Source organism: Gobio gobio (assembly GCF_949357685.1).
Source record: "Gobio gobio genome assembly, chromosome: 2".
Lineage (NCBI taxonomy): Eukaryota > Metazoa > Chordata > Actinopteri > Cypriniformes > Gobionidae > Gobio > Gobio gobio.
In genome coordinates this window covers 7,772,701-7,794,488 of record NC_137098.1, presented here as the reverse complement: position 1 = coordinate 7,794,488, position 21,788 = coordinate 7,772,701, and the positions used below count along the sequence as shown (strand labels likewise).

General features: G+C 36.5%; 1 protein-coding gene across 6 annotated transcripts in view; it reads right to left on the bottom strand.

The window, feature by feature from the left end:
• The window catches only part of tead1b (TEA domain family member 1b), a 90,209-nt gene that overhangs the window by 49,088 nt on the left and 19,333 nt on the right, over nucleotides 1–21,788 (bottom strand). For all 6 annotated transcript variants that reach the window (XM_079837828.1, XM_079837830.1, XM_079837832.1 and 3 more), the window contains exon 3: nucleotides 7,800–8,052. In XM_079837828.1, coding sequence (XP_079693954.1) covers nucleotides 7,800–7,947 — 148 coding nt within the window. In that variant the 5' untranslated portion in view covers nucleotides 7,948–8,052. The remainder of the gene's footprint in view (nucleotides 1–7,799; nucleotides 8,053–21,788) is intronic.

The following is a 21,788-nucleotide window of genomic DNA, read 5'->3' as shown; positions in this document are numbered from 1 at the left end:
ACAGTATGATAAGCTTTGCTGCAAAAATTAGACATTGTTTTGAAGTGAGAGGCAGTTGCTATAGTGACTGTTGCTAATTAACTGCATTCAGCCAGGGGAACAAAGGGCTTAAGGGTACTCAGGACGGCGTCTCTCGCAGAGAGCTATGCGCAGTGAATATGTGCAATCCCGCGGGTCTCTCTGCACCAAAATACCTGCGCCTCTCCTTCTCGTAAGAGCCAGGAGATGCACGGTGTCCGTTTTATCGAGGCTGGAGGCTGAAGGCTGCTGGACACCAATTAGAGAGCTGTGTGAATCTCCATGCCGTCGGGGTCTAAGCTGCCCTAAAACTAAAATAATCATCGTATCCCCAGCCAATCAGGGTGCTTCATCAGCATGGAGGACCTCTCAAAGGAGATCTCATCAGCTCCTGTGGCATTCTGGAGAGTGGCCTGTCAGCTAGTGCATTTCATTAAAGCAGTGGTACACAAGAGAGAAGAGTCACAGAAACAACGAGAATGTTGTAAGGTCACAGTTTGAAAACAATTTGTGCAAACACGGAAACCTTACAGGGTTAAGAAATACGCACTATAAATACTTGCAAAATAAGATTAAAAGAATGGCTGGTCAATAACTGAACAACTTATTTTTAAAATAGTCTGCGTTTTGACTGAACCCTGATATAATTAAGCTGGCTTTTAAAACAGGGATAGAAATGACAACTAGTCATTAATCACTAGTCATTTGGATCAATAGATTATTGTGACCCTACTGGTCTTCTTGTGTTTTACATGGGACAATGGTATTTTTCACCACGCCTCTTAAATAACTTATCCAGAAAAAAACTTCCGTGGATCAATCACCAAGCACCAGGCAAACCAAGCTTCACCAACTAAGTTTTGCTAGTTAACAGCATGAATTGGCTGGTCAACCAGTTAGTTAGACCATCACTCAACCAGAAAAAAATAAAATAAACCAATCTGGATTGTTTTTTTCTTTTTAACCCTTATATTAGGTTCAAATACTAGGTACAATTTTATATGGACAGGGTTAAACTGACCTTGACAGGATTCAATACCATTCACAAAAAACTAAACAAAAAGGATAAAAGTAAACATTTAACACCTAATTATCACACATTACAAATGGATATTGTAAATAGTACTGAAACCATTTTTAGAACATTTCAACATTTTAAACAAAAGAACAGTGAAAGGCAGCTTTTCTGTGTGCTTTCCTGAAGCTCAAATAGTTGAGCAAAGCGCTCGCAACGCCAAGATCATGGGTTCGATTCCCTGCTAAATGAACATGCATGAGCAATTAAAAAGGCACATCTTCAACATAGTGTAAATTTCTTTTGATAAAAGTGCAAGCCAAATGATTAATGATTTAATTTAGGTTCAGCATCACATCCTCTCCTGTGGTCATTTTGACCCAAAATCATTTTCTTTAAATTTTTTTAATTTGAGTGCGCATCTGAGTGGTCCAAGACCTTAGGACTTTTGTCGCACTTGAACTTGGAATACACAAAAAAAAAATGTATGTGGTTGTAATAAAAATAGTAACAAATCCTTCCCTCAAGGGTCAATTTGACCCCCCATAGGAATTAATGTGAAATGGGGGAAAATGGGGATTTTTTTTTTTATATATAAAAAATCTGGCACAATCCAGAAAAAAACACTCACACAAATGAAGGCATAGAACATCCCCAATGCAGAACACTCACATGCATACACACACCTAGGAATTCTAATAAAAATCAATCCGTCACAATGCAGACTGCACACAGATATGAAATGGTTAGATTTGAACACATTTACAATGCAGAGAAGGATTTGTTACAGGTACGAAAGGAGAGGATGAGGGTTAACCATGAAATATGAGGGTCAAATTGACCCGCAAATATCATAATCGCACTATAAATTGAATCCACACATTTCACAACACATCAGTATTGACACTTTGCAGGCATGTTTATCACCCTAAATGAGTAAAAGTCACAAAAACATCATAGATTAACCAGTATTGATCAGACTGATCTGCAGATCATATTGATCCGCAACATAATTTGTTAAATGCTAGCCTTTTTTCAAAATGGAGAGTTGGCGAAAAAGTTAGTTTGTTTAATGCAGTTAGGCATAAACACAAAAAAATGTATTTGCAGAACAAAAAAAACGAAAGAATTTCAGCTGAATTTGTTTTGTATATGGGCCACAATAGTCACGCACAACAACCCAAGAGTCAAAATAACCTTGTATAGAAAAACGGCCCATTAACCACATTCAATTCACCAAAAATGCCAATCAAATCTGTTTCTCTAATTTGTCCCGGAACCCCACTGACAGACGCACCCTCTTGTTTTGACAGTTGTAACGGCCCTTGTTAATGGTTGAGTGAGTGAGCGGGTCACAGTTCACGGTGTGATGGCTTTGGCACTAGGACCCAGTGACAGCTGCAGAGCTGAAAGACGAGACTATACAACGAGTCTACGCTCAGAGAGAGGGCAGCCGCAATCTGCTGCCTTCAATGTCCCGCCAAACTTTGTGAAAGCCCCAACACTGCCTTTCAGACATCCGTTCTAGATACAATGCTCAAATCCTTAGACAAAAAAAGGTCTACATTGCCAAAACATACACATATGTACCGTATTGTCCGAAATAAAAGTAACTTTTTATCATCTAAGATTTGCTGCAATTTATATTCTAAAGCAACTTATGAAATGCAATTAATGTCAAGCACGCAAAAACTGAACAAAGTGCTCACATTTAGATTAGTTTATTCCTATAGTTTCAGTTTCACTTCAAATAAATTAGTTTAGGCTTGATATTTATAATAAACTTTATGTTGTAAATGTTGTAAAAAAATATTATGCATGGATGTGACACGAGGTTAAAAATTCAGATCTGTTCATTGTAAACCAGAGTAAGTTGGTAAAACTCAAAAAAAAATGAGGCAATCGGTTGCATCAAATCTTTTAAGTTAAGAAATTTTAAGTTTAAGTAAACAGAACTTGCAGATTTATATTTTGTACATTTTAATTGCGCTTAACTTCAAATATTTGAGTAAGCTAATTCATACATTTAAATTATTAACTAAGTAGTGGAAACTTGACTAGCTTAAACTAGCTAATTCAATAAATGCTACCTTGCTAATTGGTAACACAATGTTTTGATAGCATTAAACATTAAACACTACTAAACATTAATAGTGTCTCACACTTAACATTAATCTTGCACAAAAAACATTATATAGCACCTAATTTTAGCATTTACTCTCGTTTTTGAGTGTCATGGCAAAGCATGCTGGGAAATAGAAATCCTAGCCCAGTTTCAGTTAAATTTAAGTTTGTCTAAATGAAAAGAATCAAGCTCATAAAACTCAAAACAATGAAACTATTCAGATTATTTAAAATGTGTCAGTTTTGTGAACTTGAAAGAAAAAGAAAGTTCTAAATACTCATAAAAGTTCATTTGATTGAACTATTTGTTTTATTTGAGTCTCAAACCAATTAAGTATTTTGAGTGTTAGGGTTTACAGTGTGTGCACACACATAATCTTTTGGCAGGGTCTTCTACGTTAAAATCTTAAGTTATTATTATTGATCTGTGACCATGACGAGTAATGGGACATTTGGGCGATCACCTTGTTTCCGACCAAAGTTTTGGTTCAAAATGCTGCATTAAATATGTTCTGATTGTGTAATATCACAGAGAAGCTTTACATGCAGTGTGGACAGACACATTTCTAGTTGCTGAAAATGTTATTACTCATGGTATAAGATGAACTGGCTGAGTGGACAGCCTGTCATCCAGACTGTTGCTTTGGCTTATGTGGATTTGAACGTCCCTTTTCAAGAGCTATTAAAGTCCGTTTATTTATACTTATAGGATTTCTGCCTACAGTTTTTCTCTCTATCCTCAACATATACTGTTATTTGTCTTTTCTTCCAACAGTTCTGAAACAGATTAAGCGTACACCCAAAAATCTCCCAAAGACAACAATCCTGAGGTCTTGATTTGAGGAGTAACTGAATCAATATGCTTTTAAAGCATCAAGTCTAAACTGACTGTGATTTGTGTGCAAATCTGATTTATCTACAGTATGCGATCATCTGCTTGTAATACGTATTTACATGTGTAACAATGTGTGCTCCTTTCCTGTTGTCTCTGCCTGTGGTCTGGAGGACTGTGAAACATTACTCCTGAGGCTATGATGGACATAGCTGTTGAGTAAACATGAAACCGGACACCCTGAACAGCTGCTAAAGCTGACCTCTAGTCAATCCCTGCACTCTCAGACAGGTCAGCAACCCCAGCACTGCCCGCCACTGCTTACGAAGTCAGGTGATTTTGCCGATATCATTTCCTGTTGGAGTTATAATGGCTAACATGCTACTTCCTCTGTACAAATGATGTACAAGAAACTGTAATAGAACATTTCATTATTCAGCAATGTTTCATTCCTGACTGCAAAACTCTTGCTCTTTTTCTAGTGAAAATACCTATATTTAAAACAATATAAATTTATGTGAGAAGCAAAATCGCTTAAGATTTCTTTTGAAATAACTATTTTGAATATGGTACAGCGCACAGTGGTATTTTGCAGTTTCATTAACTGCTTTGAGCAATAACCTTGAAAAAAATAATACATTTTATTAATATGGTTTATGCTGAAATGCAATTTAAACTTTATATAAGATATATTTAATTATTTAAATTATATATTTGGTAACACTTTAGTTTACTGTCTGACCAATTCTCACTATTAACTATTTGCTTATTAGCATGCATATTACTAGACACTGGTTGCTTATTAGTACTTATAAAGCACATATTAATACCTTATTCTGTATGATCATAGAATCTTCATCCCTTAATCCGACCCAAAACCTAACTACCGCACTAACTATTAATAAGCAGTAATTAGGAGTTAATTGATGCAAAAGTCATAGTTAATAGTGAGAATTGGGCCATATTCTAAAGTGTGACCAAATATGTAAATACATAAATATATATATATATATACATATTTTTTACTCTATACATAAGTCAAAATGTGCACACTACCCTTCAAAAGTTTGGATTTTTTAAAAAGAAGTCTCTTATGATCACCAAGGATGCATTTATTTGATCAAAAATACAGTAAAAACATTAAAATTGTGATATATTACAATTTAAAAGAACTGTTTTCAATTTCAATATATTTTAAAATGTAAATTATTCCTCAGATGGCAAAGCTGAATATTCAGGAGACATTATTCCAGTCTTCAGTGTCACACGATGGTATTCATGGAATTCCAAATATTAAGCAGAAAAAAACGGTTTTAAAGATAAAATCATAATATTAGAATGATTTACGAAGGATCGTGTGACACTAAATACTGCAGTAATGATGCTAAAAAAAATCACAGGAATAAATACATTTTAAAACATGTTACATAAGAAACTGGTTCTTTCAAATTGTAATAATATTTCACAATATTAAAAAAAAAATTCTGTATTGTTCATCAGGTAAATAAATATTGAAACATCTTGAAGATTCCAAACTTTTGAATGGTAGTGTAAATAATTTGTTGTAAACTTTACTGTACTTTAATTACATAACCTGGCTTTAAGTTGTTGTTTTTGCATTGACTTACGGTAAATAACACAATAAACAAACCCCACAAAAATAAACCCTGAGTCTGAGCAGTAGTGATTGGACACTTGATCATTTAAAACTGGTCAGCCAAACCTATTTTCTTGCTTTGATTCTTAACGGAGGGAGTGAATGAAAGTGAGTTTGAGAGCAGAGGGTGCGCAGGGTGGCCCAGAGGCTTTGCTGCCACTCCTAAACTTTACATTTCATTTGGCCGGAGGGGTCATATGACAGCTGCAAACGAATGCCCCGAGGGCCTTCTGCTTTCACTTGACACTGACAAGCTGTGAGGGACTCCAACACCGCAGAAAGAAAATATTCCCTCTTTCCATGACATCACCCAGCCAGGAATGGAGGAAAGGGGGAGGACGGCAGGAGAAGGAGAGGAGGACGAGGAGGAGGGGGTGGCACAGCTGGTGACAGCCGCAGTACCATCTGCTCCTGACTAATAGTTCATGCTGCTTTACTTACACTCCCACTACTCAACAACAACCCAACGAATGGGAAGCCTGCTGCAGAGGCCCGCGAAGACTTCAGAGATTCCTGATTGACAATTATTCTCATCTTCTCCACCCCTTCATGCAATTCCTCAGAGCCCTCAGTTTCACTTCTCACCTCCGGCGATCACCTCTGGGACCGATCCCAGCAGCCTGAGTGTTGAGGCTGTATCGAAGGGGATTTGTGTTGTTACCTTGTCATGTGACATTTACAACGTGTCTTAACCAGATGCAAAGTGACGAGTTTCCAGCAACAAGTCACTTCTCTGTCTACAGTAAAAGTCAAATATATTTCAGTGGAAAAACAGTGTTCGCAATCCATATTATTTACATAATGTGAAGGGAAACGGAATATTTAATAAGATAATCTAAGAGCTGATTTTACAAGATCTTGAAAAGTGCTGAAGGGGTGAACGATACGAGGGCTTGGTGACGTCAATTGAAAAGGAAAGTTATAACAAGTTATTACATTTTGAAAAAAAAGATTACGAAAGAAAGACAACTATGCGTGCACCAATAGTAACATTTTGTCCACTACCGATAAGCCAATGATTAATACATTGTGACTTTGTTCAAATGTGACACTACTTTGTCTAAAAAAAAATGTAATACAAAATGTAAACACTTATTTACAAAAAGTTTCTTATATTGTAACAATATATCACGCAATGGGGCTGCATGTTGTGGTGGGAAAAATCTTTCTGATAAAAATGTAGATTTGCGATAAAAAAAAATACTAAATATTTTTTGCGATAAAAAAGATTTTGTTGTGCTCGTTTGTTGGGCAACATCTGGCCAAAAATGTGTGATTATACATGAATATTGTATATATTAATAAATAATAATAATATAAAAATTACTATTGTAATATTTCACTGTACAAAAAGAGAAATAACAGGCAGTGTTGTTATGACAAAATTAGTGTATTTTATTTTTCATAAAAGCGTGAAATATGATATGAAATTTTAATTTTAGCATTGATGCTCACCTCATATGTGGTGGATAAACAAGGCAATTTTCTTCAAATGTCTGTTACAGCACATTAATACAGTATACTACAGACCTAACTGGACAACTTAAGAAGAGTTTTGTTCTTTTGGTAAAAAATTTATTTGTTCATGGTAAGGATTACCTTTGATTTGAATTGCCCATCATTATTTTTAAATTACAATACTATTGCTTATGGGTGTCTTAATTTCAAACGCCAAACTATTAAACTTTTATTTTAAAGCAGGGAGCTTATCTTTTGTTTATAAGTTCTTCTCGTTACAAGTATGTATCATGCATCCCAAAATACTTTTTTCTTTGGGATGACCTGAATTGCGGCAAACAGGACCAGGAACATGCATCACAAAAATGTGACCATTTTGATTTCCTGGTGATTTTATATACAACCACTCAGCAAGATTTTTTACCAAGTAGATTTCACTGTGGCTAGGGAAATTGGAACCAAGTGATCCCAATGGCTGTGACTGGTTAGGACAAAACCTCAGATCACTATTGAGATTTATCATTGCAACTGGTAAGGACAAGGTGTTATTATTTTGCCACATTATAATTTATCAACAGCAAAATCAACACCTTGCATTCTTCCGCCAAATTTTGATTGGTTTTCTGATGAAACAAGAAGATTGTTTGTGGCCGTATCCCGTACGGTATAGTTTGGAAGAAGCACCGTGTTCTTACCATACATCTTGCCTTCATCCGAGAGGATAATTTTGCGGCGTCCACAGGGCGGGTAGATGGCCAGCGCCTCCTGGAAGCTCTGCTCTATGTCAGGGCTCCACACCCCCTCAGCGTCATTGTCAATGGGCTTGTCTGCTGAGTCGCTCATCCTCTCAATATCCTCGGCAGAGCTTTCGCTGCCACTCCAGCTGCTGGGATCAATGGTGGCGGTTGGGACCTCCAAGCCGAAGCCTGGAGCAGACTAGGGTGAATCCTGGAAGTGACAATAAACAAGCACAGAGTTGAGGTTACTCTCTCCAGCACAGGTATCTGCTGATGGGATTTCAGGTGATGCCATCATTTGCTGGTTGTATCACTTTAAACTCATGCCACTGGTTGAGCCAGAACATGTAAGACCATTCAAAAAAACAGAGCAAGCGTTTTAAAGAGGTTGCACTCTTTGGTGAATTCAATGAACCGCTTACTCGTAGTTGTTTCAATAGATTAAACTGGACTTTAAAGTATTTTAACACTGAGAAAATGACATTTAACTACATTTCACTGTAAAAGTTTCTCTTTTTGTCAAATTGTCAGTCAAAGTGCCAATACCGAAATGAAGGTAGTGCTCCCTAAATTACCTTTTTGTAGCATTATGACAACTTGAATTTTGAAGACATGTGTCTAAGATTACTGCAACTTAAATCCAATTGCCTGAGGAAATTAAGTTTCCGTCTAGAAGGTTTATACTTAAACATTTCTTAAAACCACCTGGCATTTCCATAAAAACCATAAAATTCATCTGTCAAAAAGAGAACAATCTCAAACTCAGTTGCCCGGTTTCAAGTTGCCCCTCCTTGTCAACATAGAGTTGGCTGGAAACTTTCAAAGGGAATTAACATCTTGGTTAAAACAACCAGTTTTCTATCTTAATATACTTTAAAGCTACACTGTGTGATATTTTCCCCCATCTAGTGGTGGACTTGTATATGACCATCCAGTGAATTTTAGTTTCTGTTCTGTTCAATTCCGATTTCGTTTTAACTCCTACGGTGGCCGATTTAGTCCAAGATTAATATGGCTTCCAGTTCGACCTCGTCCACATTCGACACGGTGCCTGTGGGATATTCTGTGCGCAGTGGGATGGTTGGAACTCAACTGGCCTAATTATTCGGCTAGAAAGAACTGCAGCTAATCCAGAGTGAACTTTGATGATAGTAATGTTTATTCAGTCATCCAATTGCAAGGCATAAACAGGTTTGCATGGATATGTACATAAATGTGGTTTCTGTGAGAGAACAAATTAGGATGGTAAATATACATGATAATGACATGACAGAATATACAAAGGTTAAGAACTGTATAACTATACTTATAAGTTACATTTGTATAATGTAACCGTAAACCAGAGCTTATTGTACCATATATAGGCGCTAAATGCAGCTGCATTAAAAGGAGCGGAGCTGCCGCTGCTGCTGCTAACAAGCGGTGTCGGATTACAAAAGTGTGTGCGCAGGTTTAGCTCTGTATAACAAATATGCCGATCAGACCTGATACATATTTCCATCAACATACATTACAAGCAAATATTTTCTATAAACGAATAAACATTGTTAATAACTGAATGACTATTCAAATAGGTGAGCATTACGCTAATGTATGTTGACACAAAAATACTTCTGAGGTGACATCAACTGAATTACGCGATGACACACTCTGAAACACATCCACAATGACAATAACTATTATTACTTACGGAGTTATTAACGCACAGAAATACCACACAAGGAAAAACAGACTTTTGAGGAATAAACAAGCCAGGAAAACTCTGTATAACTCTGTTACTGGAGCTGCTGAGATGAAAACTCTCTGCGCATGCACCAGACAAGTCTGAACAAGTTGACGCGCACAGTGTTAAAACCGGTTAAAACGCGAAAGGCGAAGCTTGAATTTACGGGTATGTCCCTCTTTGGCTAATGTACTTTCAAGATGGAGGGGCAACATGGCGACCACCGTTAGATCCCATTACCTTATGTATTTTCAATGGCATATTATAAACTTACGAGAATACTTTATTACTTGAAAGAAGTAAATATACATTAATGAGCACATATATTTTTGAAAGAACTAAGTGTTTTTAGCTAAGAATAGACTAAAAAAGTTACACAGTGTAGCTTTAAGATATCATTTATTTCTGTGATGTAAAGCTGAAGTCTTCAGTGTTACATGATCCTTCAGAAATCATTCTAATATACTGATTTTTTGTGCTGCTTAATATTATTTTTCTTTTGTAACAATATACACTACCGCTCAAAAGTTTGCGGTGAGTCATTTTTTTCTTTCTTTTTTTGAAAGAAATTAATACTTTTATTCAGCAAGGTTGTTAAATTGATCAAAAAGTACTAGTAAAGACATGTTGTTAGAAAAAAAATTATATTTTAAATAAATGCTGTTCTTTGTAACTTTTTATTCATCAATGAATGCTGAATAAAAGGTTCCAAAGCAATATTAAGCAACACATCTGTTTCCAACAATGATAATAACTGAGTATCAAATTAGCACATTAGAATGATTTCTAAAAGATCACGTGACACTGAAATAAGTATGCATAACGATTGCTGAAATTAAAATATATTTATTTTACATATTTACTAAATTAGAAGTAATTAATTGGAAAATATATCAATATGCCAAAAAAATGTTGTTTGTGAAAAAAACATGTTCGTGTATGACCAAACAAAATAATATGTATATTTGTATACAAATAGAGTTTATATAAATTTCCCTAAATTTCCAGTTCATTCCTATAAATTCCTGTTAAATTTCGAATTATTTCTCTATTTCAAAAATTCCCCAGATTAGGTTCCCAGTATTAAGTTATTGTGAACTTAACGGAAACACGCATACAGCGGCCATTGTAAGTCCACAAGACCACAAGTGCAAATGAAGTGTGCCATTTAGGACAGGGCCATTATACACTGAGACAATCTCTTTGGAGTAACCTGGGGTTAGATGTTGTCCCTTTCTCAAGGGTACATTTGTAAAGATGCACTTTTTAAAAAAAAGTCAGCAATAAAACACAGTACACAACCATTTTACTTCTGTATCAGAAGTATGAGTGAAAACTGGATATTCAAGAAGAAAAATGATTTGATTTTAAACTTATTTAGCCCTAAAGGGTACATATTCTGTGGCCTCATGGTACATATTAGTACCTAAATGGTAAATATTAGTACCTTTGTTTTTCTTGGGAATAACGTGCACTAAAGAGTCATGCATGATCGGGATAAAGTAAATAAAGTCAATTTTAATATCAAGTTTGAACCAACAACTTCCCAGTTACCAGCCCTGAGCTTTGGCCACTATTCCAAATCACCCCATAAACTGGGGACATAAACTGTAAGAATGTAATTTCCTCTTGAAAATGTTTTATTCTCCACCCAACTTCACATGGACTTCAATATGCAACACCTCCAAGAACTTGTGAGTATTCTTGAAGACTCTCCCCTCTTCTCCATGTACCACTCCACTCCTTCCCACTCCTTCCGACAGCTTCCTCTCTCTCCGTGCCTTCTTCCATTCAGGCAGCACAAGCTGTTGTGATGTGGACTAGCAGCATATGTTTCTTCTAGAATGTCAGTTCACGAGGGGGGAAGGGAGCAGGCTGTTGGAAAAAAAAGGGGGGAAACGCTCTGGGAGAGAGGAGAGCTTTTACTGAATTCCGTGTTTGTGCGCTGAATGCTGACACTGCAGAACAGACTCACAGACTGATGAGAGAGGAAAAAAAGCCTCCTCTTTCTGACCACTAAATGCTTTGGGCCTTCATGCTCCCCCCCTCCAACCAAACTGAATAATGAACTACACTGGTAATCACTTCCAGCACTGCTGCAAACATAATGTGGTTGTTCAGTGCAGTACCTCATCTTGGAACAGCATTCTCCCCCACCGTCAGATATACAAACTGTTTAAAGATGGCCAGTTTGAGGGGAACGCTCAGGAGCTCAGCATAGATAAACATGTTTACTTCGGCTATCCTTGCAGTGCTGGCTTCCATATGCTAACTGAAAGCCTTCTTGAAAAATGGCTGCCATTGGTCCCTTGGCCACGTGTGGCCTACTTGAGAGCGGGAGCTAAGGCCAATGTCTCAACATGTCTGTTTCGCCTGATGGAGTTTGACTTCCCTGTTGAAAACAGTGACAAGAGTGCATCAACAATCCCACTTCAACAGGTCGATCTAGTTTAGCATTAGCTAGACCAGCCTAATAATTTTTTTGTTTTTGTTTTTTTGGCTGATCTCTGATATCTGCTGTCGGATTTACCTAAAAAAACGTTGATTTTCAATAGTTGTTTTCCATTGTCCATGCTGTCCATCCTTTAGAATGCAAGATAAAATGTTTGATAGCAGTGTACAGAGTTGTGAGGATTATGTCTTTTTCAATAGCTTTTCAGCTAATATTGCCCACAAACCCTTGTGCAATACAAGAGCATCTGTGATAATTCACTTTTGGCATTTTCTGTAAACAGTGGTGAGGAAGGCCGAAGCTACCATAGATGGTTCTACAAGTTTAAGCCTAAAAGTTAAGAAAGAGTTGTAAAGAATTCAGAAGTATGCTAACAAGTAAACATTACCAGTACAAGACTTTGGTATCAAGATGCAATTGGTAACACTTTATTTTAAGGTGATGTAGTTACACGTTACTACATGTACTTACTATAGTAGTAATAACAGTAAACTATGCATAATTACAAGTAACTAACCCTAAATCAATCCCTAATCGTAACTCTATAGTTAGTAGGGCTTAGGGATGTGATTGGTCGATACAATCGACTGCGTCTAGGGTTTTTTAACCCTAAAACAATGATAAAACAATGAATAGTAAGTTCTGTCATATTATTCAATTACTTTTACTGTTTTTTTGCCATGGTATCGATTCAGTAACTTATCAGTATTGAGGTATTTTAGTCTGGTATCGTATCAAAGTCATAATTTTGGTATCTTGACAACACTATTCTTTATAAAAAGTATTTGCTGATATTCTCTTTTTTGTTATTTTGGTTTACAAATCTGTACCTTTTCACAGTTTTACTCTTTCAGTTTTACATTTTGTCAAGGGCTTGTTTACATTAATACTTTTTTATAGTACACTACTGAAGGCCAACGTTGCAAGTTAAATTAAATGTTTTTAAGTAAAATTTTTGAAAATGATTGTGATAAATTAGTCGATAGATTAAGTGATTAATCGATAAATTAGTCGATAGATTAATCAATATAAAAATAGTCGTTAGTGGCAGCCCTAAAATGTTCCCACCGATTAATCGATCGTGTGGCTTTTAAATCGCTAATTCTAAACCGAAAGAAAAATGCTCAGCTTTTTGGTCTCTTGATGAATGAAATGCTAGTTTGTGCCGCGACTCTCGTTCGGCTCACATTGTATTGACCAGACACATTCAGTTTTTAATTGTAGTGTCTGTTCTCTAACTGAACTAAATTATTACTATAAAAATTGAAACGACGGTGGGGGCGGTGCCGCGGTGGACAAGTGATGTGTTTCGCCTGAACACCAGCAACACAGACTATCGCAGCAAGCCTAGTAAGGCTGTGCGATTTCAGCTTCCAACGATTATGAAAACAAGATAATCGATGTGAAACGATTATTGTGCAGCTGCCGCCACATTCCGTCCAGCGCACCATCCTTTCCGTCACAGCGGTGCACATTCATTCCTCCATAAAAGCCCAAACTTTACATCCAAATCAGCCAAATAAGTGAGTGTTCTAAAATGCAGTCTACTGTTACTAAACTGCGGGACGTGTTTAACATTAAACAGTGTTATTAAAAGCGCATTGAGCTGCGAAAGAGATACTGTTCCCCTGGCAGCCTCCTGTGCACGCGTTCCGAGACGGAGCAGAACGTGCATAAGCGAAGTATACTGTGAAGTGTACTTCAGATATGCGCCTAAAATGGTCAAATAGCCTACACACATATATGTCGAAATGCCATTATGGTAAGTATCCTTGTGAACACAGTCAGCTTAAGTGAGTGTAAACACTGAGAAAGAGCGTGAGTGTAACAGTATTTGGATTCGTGCATTAGCTCTTAAAGTGACAGCAACATAAATCTGCTGCAGTCATTTTTGTTAATCAAACAACAAAAGACAAAGATAAAATCACTCTCTGCTCTTGAATGAATAAACTGTAGTTTTAAATAAGGATTAGTCTATATTTATATATACAAAAGTGTTATTTTACATTTGATTACTTGTTTGTAATTTAGTTTCTTAGTTCTTATTGTATTGCTAAATGTTTACTTGTCTTCTGTAACTGTTGTGGGGACATTTTTTACTTACATTAATTAACCTAGTATTAGTGTTTGCTGAAGTATTGATCATTGTGAAATTTCACTGACATTTAAAAAGACTTATATCATGAAATAAGACTTTGATCATATCGCCCACCAATAATCGTGTGAAATAATCGTGACTTCAATATTGAGCAAAATAATTGTGATGATTTTTGCCATAATCGAGCCTAATAGTAAGTTAAATGTAGTTAATTAACATTACTCACTACTTATTTGAGTAAGTATAACTATGTCACCTTAAATTAAAGTGTAACCATGCAATTGTATGATGTGGCAGTATGTCCCAATGCCAGTGTTGGTTGGGTGTAACGCGTTACAAAATTAATGCATTACAGTAACGTATTACTTTTTGCTGCAACACAGTAGTGTAAGGCATTACTAATACATTTTCAGTAATATTTTACTCTGAACATGTTCAGTAATGCTTGCGTTACAAAACACTTTTAGCCCAAAATTGAATTGTTAAAGAAAATTATTACTATAAAAATCAAAACGACGGTGGGGGCATGGTGTGGTGTCCAAGTTTGTAAATAAAGACTAAATGACAGCTTTTCTGATATTTTTGTATAGCAATTTATTCATTCATCTCCCTCTTGCTGGTGTACCTTTGTATTGTGTGACAGGGGTGAAGATGGAGAAGAGAAGAAGACTGTACATTCGCGAGATGGACGTATGCGCCGCATTACTTCGAGTTTATCAGAGATAAGGGCATGATGAAAGTAATAGTCAAATGCAACCTTTGTCTAAAACGGAAAGAACTATCGACGTTGTGAGTTTGATTCTGTCTGTCATCCTTTCTTGCATTGTCTTTAGCCTTCACTTTGCCAATTATATGCTATATTGTTAGTAGCCTGGATAGCCCACTGTCATTATGCTACATCATGTCGCCTTCTACTGGATGTTAAATGCTCTGTAGTAGCCTACATTTTGTCATTTTAGAATGTTAAGTTCTACTTCTGTAGTTATTTTGGTGAAAGTAACGGACCAATGCTGCCAAACACTGTATTACTGAATACATACAGGTATGAACTTTCACCAGAGAAGCACATGCTTTCACTGAATGCTACCCTGCTGAAAAAGCAGCATACGGTGTTACGGCATATACGGCTGGATCAGGACCAGGAGAGCTGGTGGTCCACCAGCTAAACCAAAAACTTTTCAGTGTAAGATCAGAATTTTTTGATAATATTACAAACCCTACTTAAAGCAGAGCCATTTCTCTATTTTAAATGACATATCATATTTAGTAAATGAGCATATTGTCAATAGATTATTTAAGCCTTGGAAGTAAAATGCAATAGCAATTAAAGCTTCATTTGCACAAGATGAATGCAAAGTTTAAACTGCACAAGATGAATGCTCAGAATAACACTAGGCCATGGCAATTTCTAACCACTCACGGCTCTGAGTTTTATCACCAGACCAAATGGATCTACTCTGAATTTACATTTCCACTTACATTAATTGGAGGTTATTCTGCCTTTGATGGTAATGGAAAGTGTAGTAGCTGGTTCTAGATAGGCAGCCGCTTTTAGTGGAGAGAAACAGTCTGCCTGGTGCAGCCGATCACAGCCGCTGGACCAGGCTTATATGGTTGGGTTAAATGTTAGTGACTAAACCATGGGTTGCATCGAAGGCCAATTACTTCTAAATGTAACAAGTAAAGACAAGCAATGTTTGCTGTTGCAGATCAAACGTGAAATGGACATGCATTTACAGAAACAAGTGTTAAAGAAGAAAAATCAATAGCCTAAAAACAGCCTAATCATGCTACATGGCTGAAGTCCCTCGATGATCATTTAGCCTTCGATACGTCAACGTAACTGATTCACCTCTGCCACTATTTCATGCAACATCTCTCATGGGGAGCCCAGATCAATGCCGCCTAAAAGATAATGATAATTTCCGCCTTGTTCGAGAGCGCTGCATTATTGGATTACTTCAACATGCACAATAAATGGGACAATGATTAAAGCTGGATTTTATCTTTTAGCCTTTTCCCCTGCAATTGATAAAGATGTCATTCATCAGATGTGACCAAGAAAATCCTTCGCAGCGATGTAAAGGCTACACAAAATGTGCAAACTCTTTTGCAAAAGTGAACAACGTTTAGGAAGACAACTCTATTAGAGTGTTTTACATCAGGCCATTGTCTTATTGTGAGTGCTCTCGGAAATATTTAACAGCAAACTGTCAGTTCTTACACGTCTTGTCTAATAGAGACAAACAATATAGAAAAAAAAGTTTGCTAGAGCTTATTAAATTTACGTCTGAGAGAAACAGACATAACTTCATGAGAAAAACTGAAAATACAAGGACGTTTACCTTGTGAGGAAAATCCAAATTTCAGCAAAGAAAGTAGTTTTTAGCTAGTGTTGTCACAATAATAAATTTTGAGCAGTTGATACCAATACCAGTGCAATTTCACGATACTAGACAGCAAAGAAAAAATTTATATGCTCTTGAAGCTCATTTATTTTAAAAAAAGTTGGAAAGGTAATTTAAAAAGTAAATATTGATATAAAAAAACTAATTAAATTAAATTAAAACAACATCATGTAGCCTCCAAGTAGATTCCGTTAAATGTTTGCAGCATATTCCAGTTACATATTTGGCATAGTTTTCATTTCACACATGATTATTAGATATACTACATTAAAAAAAGCTTAAGTTTGGAATTTGTAATTAAAATTTGTTGTACAGTGTCTTTTTTCTGTGCTTCTAACTTTGTGGCTGTGTTATCCAGCCAGGAGCTGTGAGCGGATTTATCAATATTCTTCTTTGTATTGATATTAAGGATGTACTGATATTGATAGGCTAAATTATTAAACTGTACTACTTTTCTAAATTAAACTATTAAAAACTCAAATTAATATTCTATATGCTACAAGGGAAGTATAGAGAGACAGAGAGAGAGTGAGAGGGAGATTATCAAACATCTATTTTGAAGTGTATATGATTTATAGGGTGTATACACAGTATTAATACCTCAGTAAGATGGCATTTTGATCACAAAGTGCTTTTGATTTAAACATGTAGCTATCGCCGTAATAGCTGCATGCTTAAATCAAAAGCACTTTGTGATCAAAATGCCATCTTACTGAGGTATTAATACAATATGCTTACTTTTGACATCCAGATTTTAATGCAAAAGTTAACCTCACCTGATGAGCCAACTCACAGAAAGCAGTAAACTACTGCAAAGATTACAGAATGACAGACTAAGTGAGATTTCCTTATGGTGCAGCAGCTCACAGGCACACACAGCCAAAAAAGCCTTGACAAATGCATATTGGCAAGAGTAAAAAAGGATGTAGCTGGAAGCCTCTCCATTTAAACTCATTAAAAATTACACTATAATGGAGAAACAAGTGCTGCTCTGTGCTCAAACAATGTGAGCACCTGCAAGTTGTGCGGAGTGCACACTCACACACAATACCTGAAGGAAAAAACCTTTTTGATAATTTTTCCCTTGAATATCCTAAGCCAAAGTCTGCTTCTCCCAACCCAGAATTAATTCACTGAAGAAAGTGGATAAGACATTGAAATTAATTAAATTTTAACATTATACAATGTGACGAGATGTAGTCCTTCATCTGAATGTCTACTTTTTGTATTTATCGTACTGCAGTATGTAAAACCATTCTGTGAATAAACAGATGCATAAAAAGAAGATCTTATTGCCTTGAACTGTATTATACCTGACATCATTGGATTTATGGGAATAAATAGCACTGCTTCTGATATTATCATATTCACTGAAAAAAAACAGTTTAGAAAATTTCAAAAACAAACAAGCAGCGATGAAAGGGCCCTCGCACCCGAGGCCACCGGGTGGCGGTGAATAGTAGGCGACATGCATTTAAGCGGGTAAATATACGAAAAACATAGCAATGTTATTCTGATGTGCCACACTTCCTGTGTCCAGCAGGTGGTGCTTTGACTATAATTGAATATTGCTGAGTAGATGTCTTCAAGTTAGGACTATTATCAAACATGTGAAGTTTGAGGCAGATCGGACATTTTATGCCTGAGTTATAACAACTTCCTGTTTCATGGCGAAACGTCAGACTTTGTCAGGCGGCCACAGACACGCCCTTCCGAGAAAACTCTAGATCTTCACAATTTAACATCAACAAGGCCTAAAGATTACACTGACCAAATATGATGTTGTTCTGGTTAAATTTCTATGAAGAGTTAATCACAGTGTAAAACAATGTATGCCCGAGTTACAAAAACGTCCTGTTTAACGGCGAAACATCGAACTTTGTGAGGCCGCCACAAACACGCCCTTCAGGGAAAACTCAAGATCTTCACAATTTAACATCGCAAAGGCCTTTAGATTATACTGACCAAATATGATGTTGATCTGATTAAATCTCTAGGAGAAGTTTGTTAGAGAACAACATCTGGAAATGGCAAAATTTGCAACAATTTTGCAAAGAAAATTCAAGATATCTGACCTCCTGTTGGTTTTCAGATTTAGTACCAGGAGACTTTTTTGTAGGTATTGGGCTGTTACATGTGTGTTACGAATGTCATACTTGTACGTGAAACGTAGAGGGAGGGGCCCTTTTGTGAAATTTTGTAGGTGGCGCTATCAAGCCATTTTCCCACACCACACCACTTCTGTTGTGTGTGCAACATTTCATGAGCATGTTTAGGCCCTCAAAAATGCGATTCATTTCGGAGAAGAAGAATGATAGGCCGAGCAATTACAGTAGGGTCCTCATACCATCCGTGCTCGGGCCCTTATTACAAAGAAACGGCAAGTAGCACGAAAATGTGCAATTTTACATTTTCTTGTAAAACATACTCCAATAATCTTTTAAAAAATCCTTTTTTACAGTGATGCATGCATCTAGGAAGCGATTCAATAAATAAGCATTTAATATGTTGTTCAAAGCTTGCGTGACATGAATGATCATGATTATGATCACACTGTGTGCACTATAAAAATGTATTATGAGCAATAAGTTATGACAACATATTTTTAAATTGCTTTAATTGACATTTTCAAGTTTTTTTATGTTATACAAGATTCAACAAATTTTTTTAAGTCACTTTAATGTAAATAAACACTTTAGTTGATTGTACTTAAAATATTTAAGGCGGCAACTTTTTTTTTACAGTGTATGCTATGGATTTATTGTTCTTCATACAGCATATAGCAGCTGTCAATCACAGTCCCTGTAGTGTCCTGAGGCACTTTTAACCTTCTGCACACATTACAGATGTACACACTCATTCACTGCTCTATGCATACATGTGAATGTATACATGATAGCTTTTGTGTTCGTGTGCTCGAGTGTGTCAGCACATTTGTGTTGCATTGTAAGTGTGTGGCGCTGATAATACACCAGCACATCTGAGCCAGGATGTGCCCAAACATGCCTCCTTCACAACTCAATGCCATTATATACTCTCTGCCACAACAACTCCAGAGCTCGGGACACGGAAGAGAGAAAACGTATGAGAGGTGACACAGGGAGCACTGAACATGTCTGTGGGGGCGTTTCATCATTGTCATTAAAAGTGAACACATGCCTGCATGGTCCAATTATTCTGATTATTTAAAACCAGGAAGAGCGAGTCACATATGGGCGGACGAGTTATTAGTGAAGTATAAACCTGCTTAGTACTACTGTTGAGTAAATATAACTGATGTAATATGCTTTTCTGCTGTAACATAATGAACATATTGCATTATTAGCATATGCTAATTCATATATGGGTTAAATAAGGTCTATCTCAAACAAGGTTTACAAATGTGCTCTTTAAGAGGTTACTCTTTTGTGGTAGGAATTAGCATTTCAATAGCATATTTGTGTTTGTGCATCTCTTGTTGTAGTGATGTGCGCTCTGCTCCGGGTCTCGTAAGGTATTACGTTTCATGCGCACAGCCATTTGAATCATATCACAATGTCTTATTCCGAAAACACCAATTTGTATGTTCATTAACTTGTCATTATTATATCAAACTCTTCTGGATAATTATGATATTCAAGGGATTTGTGTAAAACCATGTCTTGAACATTGGGTGGACCAACATTTTTTTTGTATGTCTTTTTTTTGGGGGGTGGGGGGGCAATTAAAGGATTAAAAGGGATTTAAGGGTATAAAGACGAAATAAGAATGACAGAAGAAGTCCTAGGTCTAATTATAGCCTATGTAAGTTGTGAGTTGTGAAGTAATCCATTTAAACTCTTGTCAATATTGTTTTTAAAAATATGCACACATTCACTCATATGTCACTCGTCCCTAATATGTCAAAAATGTAACAAAATTAAAATTAAAACTTTTTCACATCTAGTCATAAAAACATAATTTGAATGATTTAACATTTTCAATTCAAAATGGCACAATTATATTTAAAAAAAAGTTTAGTTTGCATCACTGTATGTTACTGAGGGTCGTTAAACATCCTTTGTAAAACAGTTGTCAAATATGAAATGTTTAGCTACTTATATCTTACCACGCATGCACTCTTTCACTGTAAAAACTAAAAGCATTGGAATACACACATCTTCAATGAACATTAAAGGTGCACTGTGTAATATTTATGAGGATCTATTGAGAGAAATGCAATATAATATACATAACTATGTTTTCAGTGGTGTATAAAGACCTTACATAATGTACCGTTATGTTTTTATTACCTTAGAATGAGCCGTTTCTATCTATACACCACGGGTCCCCTTACAGAGAAATCACCAGTTTGCGGCGTCATGTTTCTACAGTAGCCCTAAACGGACTAACTTCTCTACACAATGCTAGCTACTCTCTGCTCTCTCCAACGACGACATTTTTGTCCTTTGTCGGTCCCCGTAATTCTCTATGTGTTTCGAAAGGGAGGGGGGAGCGTTGGGTGATTGCAATAAAATTCACACACTGCACCTTTAATCTCCGCCGCCTTTGATCTGATTGGCCATCATTTTGACATTGGCGAGCGCTGTTTGACCGCTGAGGCAAACCAGAATAAAAATGTAAAAATGTCTGCCATTCTAACAACAAACAGGGTAAGTAATGGAGAGCAGCATTAAGAAATATAAAATGTTGGAGGCAACAATTTGGCCATTTCCAATTATTGAGAGGACTTGTCCCCCTCAATGCCTATGGTGGTTACAGCCCTGGGTTATAAGTAGATCCGCATGGAAATGAATCATTTTTTGTGGAAGAAAGGTAAATATGGTGTAAAATGCGTTGAATGAAGTTGAGAGTACTACAAATTTATTAGTAGAAGAATGCAAGAAGCAATAAAAAATGTAGGATACGCATAACTTTGTAGATGGTGGATGCTTAGTTTTTTGTGGCATGTTTGCTGGTAATTGCAAGCTCCTATTCACTGTAAAGCTGCTTTGGAATAATACATATTCTGAAAAGTGTTCTACAAATCGATTTAATGGAATTTAGTCATTTAAACAGAAAGTATAGCTCAAATGATTAGGTCTTGAAAGAATCTGAGGAAAAAGTATTAAGTCTGGCTAGAGCGTGTCCCATAATGTTCACGCATTAGGTCAGTAGGCGGAGAGAAGACAGTCTTTTGTGGCTGTCTGAACATATTCGATCACATGAGCGTTTACACCAGGGGTTTTCAAACTGGGGTCCAGGGGTCCTCCAGAAGGTTCTAAGGGGTCCCCAGAAAATTTCAGAG